Here is a 6000-nt window from a genome sequence, read left to right on the forward strand (position 1 = left end):
GTCCTCTGTTTCGTTTCTCAGGCCCTTCCTGAGGATACACGGCATCTCCCATTTGGAGGGAACAAAGAAGCCGCTATAAAAAGTATCAGATCCTTTCCTCGAGCAATAATGGATGGGTTGCGATATCTAAGATCTTAATTTTTAAAAATAATCTGCTCTAGGATGGCCATCCATGAATCTGTCTAGATTTTTCCTGAAGCTACTTCAGCTTCTCCTACTTTTTGATGAGATGAGTTCCATGCATTTATTGCCTTTAGGTCAAAATGTTACTTGCTTTTATTTGTTTTGGAATTTTCACTGTAAGTTCCCTTAGTAAATCCAAGCTGGAACATTTTTGGATATGTCTGTATTACTCTAGCCATAACTTCAAGGATCCCGGGCATTTCTCTTCTCCATCCATCTTTCCATCCTCAAGAGCCACAATGTCTGAGTCTTTCCTGACACCTCTCCCTCCTACTGTAATCTTGCTCCTATATGTGGCCTAATAAATCACAGTCCGTTCGAACCCAAAAAGATCTTAGAAACCAACCCCTTTCCCCAGTTCTCTCCCTCCTTATTCCTTCTTATCCCTACTGTATAAACGAGTAAGCTCAAATTTTTTAGAAAGTGTAGTGTCAATAGCTGGTTACTGGCATACAACAATCATATCTTCCTTCAAAGCTCCTTCATGTCTCACGTGAGCTGTAAAAACTAGAACCACAAAGAATATCCTAGATGTACAAGTCCTCTCTGAAAGAACAGAATAATGTTTTCTGTCTTGTTCCCAATCCCCTTTGCAAAGCCTGTACATTCTGCTGGTGTTCAGGGTGGAGGAGCTTCTTGCATTTCAAGATGCGTTCCCCAGTACTAGGTCCCGACCCTGCCTCTTTTTAAAAATAGCTTAGATTATACTTTTGCTCTCCAAGTACATTATCTCATCAATAAAATGAAGCATGTACTATGCAGAGCAAAAATAACGATGACAATATGTCATGAATTCCAATCCAGAGTGAGTGATGTTTGTGACACCATCACATTTGCACTTAGTTTGTGTCAGCATTAATGTGAATTTTCATTTCCTCAATAAATGTCATTTGGAAGTGTTCGAAAAATTTGTCAGACAATGAAGGAAAGCCCCGTCTGGGATATCCAAAACCAAAACACAGACAGAGTGGGCCAGAAACAGAACTAATGGTGATGACTGGGCCTCCAGGAAAGTTGAGTAGGTGGCCCCAGGCTTCACAGACTCAAGTTATCAACTCCTGCCTCTGAAAATGAAAGCTTTTGAGTCTTACCTTTTCTCTCGTGGGGCTTTCTGAAGTCTTCCACTGAGGTATCATTAGTTCATGCTGCAGCTGGGGGCCACCTTCCCCACTTCCTCCTGCCAATACAAGGTGCACACCATTGGAATCCCAGACCTCTATACACTAGCTAAGCCATGCATGCACTGTCTGCAACAACCACTGCCACCCAGAAAGAACTCCGTGCTGGGTCATTAGAAGACCTGCTGGACTCCCAACTCTTGGTGCTTTCTCTGTAGGCCAGGCGCCTGTCTAGGTGTTGGCAATATAATGGTAAACAGGACAAATACGGTTGCTCTACTTGCCAAGTTTACCTTGTAGAGGTGGGAGACAGAAAATGAACAAACATTCTCAGATGGTATTAAGTGGCCTGAAGAAAATATAACAGGATCATGGAATAAAGGGATACCTAGCAGGGAGTATCTATTTTGGACAGGATGACTAGCAAAGATGGCACTTAATTGAGACCTGAGTGACCAAAAGAAAGCAGCCATGCAAAGTTCTGGGGGGAGAGTGCCCCAGGTAGAGGGATTGGCAAAGTGCAAAGGTCCTGCCTCAGCAGAAGTGAACCTGGCCTGTCTAAGGAACAGCTGAAGGTAGAGATAGCTAGAGTTGAGTAAACAAGAGAGGAAATTGGTAAGTGATGTGATCAGCAAGACGGCCCGGGGTCTGATAATGCAGAGGCCATGGAAAGTGTCTGGATTTTATTATAAATTGACTTGGAAGGCACTGGATGTGTTAAACACAAAGCAATATGATCTGTACAAGGTTTAAAAAGGCTGACTGCCTGCTGGGTGGAGAATGGGAGAGGGGTGGAGAACGGTGGGGGGAGTGAGAGTAGAAGCAGGAAGGCAAGGCTGCTGGAGGCTTGTGGAAGCCCTGGTGAGAGACGATGAGGCTCAGACTAGAATGACATCAGTGGAGAGGAATGAAGTGGCGGAATTCTGGGTATATTCTGGAGGGGAGGTCAAATCCATAGGTACTGTTCCCATTGAGCTTTTGAGTTTTCTTACCTGTAAACTGAAGACGACACCCACCTGCCCATCTCACAGCATTACTGGGAAGAGGTGATGTGAAATTGCTTCCTAATCCTCAAAGCATCATTACATAACTTGAGCTGCCTAATGGCAAGTTTGCATTTGTTTGCTGCTTCTTACTCTCCAAATCCCTCTCACCACCTAGTTCTCCTTCATCCTCACGAAACCCCAGCAAGGTAGACAGCAGGATTCCTATTTCTCAAGAAAGGGAATTGAAACTACAGAAGAGACTTGTTCAACCTCTCAACCTTTGAGTACAGACCTCAAACACTGGTTTGAGGCCATCTTACTCAAATGGTGATTTCCCAAGACCTAAACAAATTTGTCCCCACAAGAATAAACCAAATCCATAGGACTCCTGTGGATGAAGGTGAGGACTCCAAAATCTCTTCTTTCTAAACCAATTACATCAATCACATAGAAATATAATGAATGGTAAAAAAGATGGCTGTGGTTGTTCTGTTAAAGAGTAACTTTCCTCTCAGATTACTAATATAATGTACTTATATTACAGGATGTCATCAAAATACATCCTAACAAATAATCTCATTGGACCAACACTTTCATCAGACTGGTAAAAATCAGAAGCAATGCATTCATTTAGTTATCAAATATTTTTTAAGTACTTAACGATGTGCCAAGTACTACACCAGGTTCTTAATATTCATGAAGGAACAAGACGGGCACAGAACCTGCCATGGTATCTCTAATAAATCTAGATTCTTTTCAACAAAATAGAATTACGTTATATTTAATAGAATATTTAAAGAGCTTAATTTATGATGACAAAAAAATACTGAAAGCATCCTAAAGTCTCTTCAATAGAGGAACATAGTACATCTTAAGAAAAATTGTCCAAAACTTGGAAATAAGTCAAAGGGCAAGCAGGATATCTTTTCAATGTTATATTGGAGCATTGTTTAACAAGGCCTCCCATGGATTACTGAACTACCTAAAGGTACCATTGACTTTCTATTTACTATTGATTAAAGGCCTAGATTCTGTGAAGTTTTATGTTTACCGGCAGACTTCTGTCTGATAGAGGTGCAAATGATTTCACTATAGTAGAAAGATAACCAAGAATCAGGGTTGTTTTGCCCCAAGAGGCACCCTCCACATTTGTGTCTGTCCCAGCCTCATGAGTTCAACATTCTTTCTCCAAGGCTTGTGTCACTCCTGTCCCTCTCATCTCTTCTGAACCAGCTTTACTATCCTGTACACTACCTCATTAATGAATTGAATAAATCTTTGCCACATTTGTATGACAGTCATGTTTTTAACTTTTTGAAACTTAGACTTCTGCAGTCCCTTGATGGAATTTATAGAGTCATTAAAATCATGTTTTGGTAGAATTTAATGATGTGGGAAATGCTCATGATGTTAAGTGAAAAACACAAGACACAAAACTGTACATATGGTATGGTTCCAGTTTTATCAACATATATATATTTATAGGAACACACAAAGACTGGAGAGAAAAAGCCAAAATATTAATAGCAACTGTATATTTGGGGATTGCAGATCATTTTATTCCTTTTATATTTTTCGTTATTTCGCAGATATCCTACAGCGACTCTGCCTCACTGGGTGGTCTCCAAGGATTCAAGACTCAAAGCAGGCGCCTGTAGTCGGAGCAATAACTTGCTTTCCTTGCCTTTCTTCAGGCTTTTCTCTTGCACTAAGCACTGACTCGGGCCTCGCGTTAGGCTCTAAAAAACCAGATATGAACAGAGGTGGTTCCCTCTCTCTCAAGAAGCTCCCAGACTCCAGGAAAAAGAAGGGCTTCCTCAGGCTCGCTGTGAACCCCCTGTGCCTCAGTTTCATTTCGGTGCAAGAGCTCAAAGGGCGGTTCTGTCTGTCCCCCAGAGAACGGGAGAACCGCGGGACTTCGCCCCCGGAGCTCCTCAGCGCCCCGGGGGAGCACAGCCTCCTGGCTCCAGGCGGCTGGGGGTCGAGCCCGCCCCGCCCCGCCCCACCCGGCCGCCGCTCGCTTTATTTGAAAACGCTGACTGTTAGTCCCGCAGGCAGTGGTCTGGAGGCAGCCCAGCCCGTCGCAGCGGCCCAGCCCGGGCTGAGCTTTCTCGGGTCATAATGACAGATCCCGGGCACCGCCCCCCGGGACCATTCCTTCCGCGAAATCTGCAGAGAGCCCCAGAGGGATGGGGCCGGGGAGGGGGTGGTGTCTGGGAAACTAGTTGTGAGAAACATAGACATCACCCAGCATCCCAACTGGAACCACCGAGTCCGACCCTTCACAGGGGAAAGAGGCCCAGAGAAAGGGCGAGCGTCGGGTGAGGTGGAGAGAGAGCCCTGGTTTCCAGTGCCAGCGCGGACCTCAAACCGTGGCGCAGCCATGGGCACGTCTTTTCCCTTTAGTGGGCCTCAATTTCCCCATCTGTAAAATGGGTGCATCGGACCTGATCTTCACTAGGGTCTCCGCCAGCTCAGGGGTCCAAAGTGTACGGCCGGAGATACCCGGCCAACCATCCCACCACCGCTACCATCGTCTCCCCGGGGGCATTTTATTTCCTGCCCCGCCCGCGTGCGCCTGACACCGAGCACGGTCCCAGGAAGCCGCTCCCCTGGCCGCACAGGCTGGACGCCCGGGATGCTCGGGGCTGGCGCGTGCAGCAGGCGGCAGAGATAGAGATGAGACAGAGAGAGGCGGAGCGGAGATGAGGGACCGTGAGAAAACGGAGGAGGAGAGACCGGAGAGCAGCAGGAAAAGAAGGCAAGAGCAGAAACACAGAGAAAGAAGAGAGAGAGGAAGGCAAGGCGGTGAAAGGAGCGGCTGTTTTCTGTCTGCTCCGGGTCTCGCCGACCTCGACCACCTCCCGGGGCGCACAACGTGGGAACAAAGCCTGGGCTCCCAGGCTGGGGGGCGGCGGGGGCGCAGGCCCCTCGGAGTTGCAGGAGGCGTAGGGATCGCGGTACCGGCGCTCCGAACCCGCAGGGCGGTCCCCGGGCCACCCAGCCCACTCGCCTCCATCCCCCCCGCGCCCTGCACTTACTTCTCGTCCATCCCGGCTCCTGCGCCGCCCGCGGCCGGAGAAGCTGCAAGACTAGCACCAGCAGGCAGAGCCGGGCGGCGCCCGCGCCCCCGAGCATGGTGGCGGCCGCCCCTCGCGCCCGGCGCTCACACGCCCTGGGTCATGCCTGCCCCCCGGCCCGGCGGCGGTGGCGGTGCGTCTGAAACCCACCGCTCGCCGAGCGCCTCCCCACCCGGCGCCCAGCCCTCGGCCGAGACGCTCCGCCCCCAGCCCCGCCGGGCTCCGCCAGGGCTTGGAGGAGGGGAGGCGCCCGCCGGGAGGGGGCTGGAGCGACCGGCCAGGGGAGGAGCCGGCAGGACCCCTGGGGAGCCGGGCTGACTCAGGTGAGGGACACCGAGGGGGAGAAAGACTTGGAGCCCGAGAAGGGGAAGGAATTCACGGTGGACGCGGCCTGGGGAGGGTCGGGTCGGGCTTCTAGGAGTTAAACTGGACCCTTCTCTGTGCAGCGGCCCGTTTACTCTGTCCCGCACTGTGCTAGTTGCCTTGGGTGACACTCAGAGGTGACTCACCCAGTGCCGTTCTCCCAGAGACCGCCACTCTTAGAGGCAGGCTCCGAAAGAGTTAACAGAATCACCAGGCACAAAGAACTAAGTGCTATATGGAGTTGTTGTTTTAGCAGGACACAAATCAAGG

The 6000-nt window shown here is 49.2% G+C and overlaps 1 protein-coding gene across 1 annotated transcript in view; it reads right to left on the reverse strand.

Moving 5' to 3' along the window:
- ADAM19 (ADAM metallopeptidase domain 19) overlaps window positions 1-5425 on the reverse strand; it is an 86541-nt gene extending 81116 nt beyond the window's left edge. The window contains exons 1-2 of the mRNA XM_063086356.1: window positions 5329-5425; window positions 1275-1357 (exon numbers count right to left, since the gene is read on the reverse strand). Of these exons, the coding sequence (XP_062942426.1) occupies window positions 1275-1357; window positions 5329-5425 (180 nt within the window). The remainder of the gene's footprint in view (window positions 1-1274; window positions 1358-5328) is intronic.
- Between the last annotated feature and the right edge of the window lie 575 nt (window positions 5426-6000).

The sequence above is a fragment of the Cynocephalus volans genome, chromosome 2, assembly GCF_027409185.1.
Source record: "Cynocephalus volans isolate mCynVol1 chromosome 2, mCynVol1.pri, whole genome shotgun sequence".
NCBI classification, from domain to species: Eukaryota; Metazoa; Chordata; class Mammalia; order Dermoptera; family Cynocephalidae; genus Cynocephalus; species Cynocephalus volans.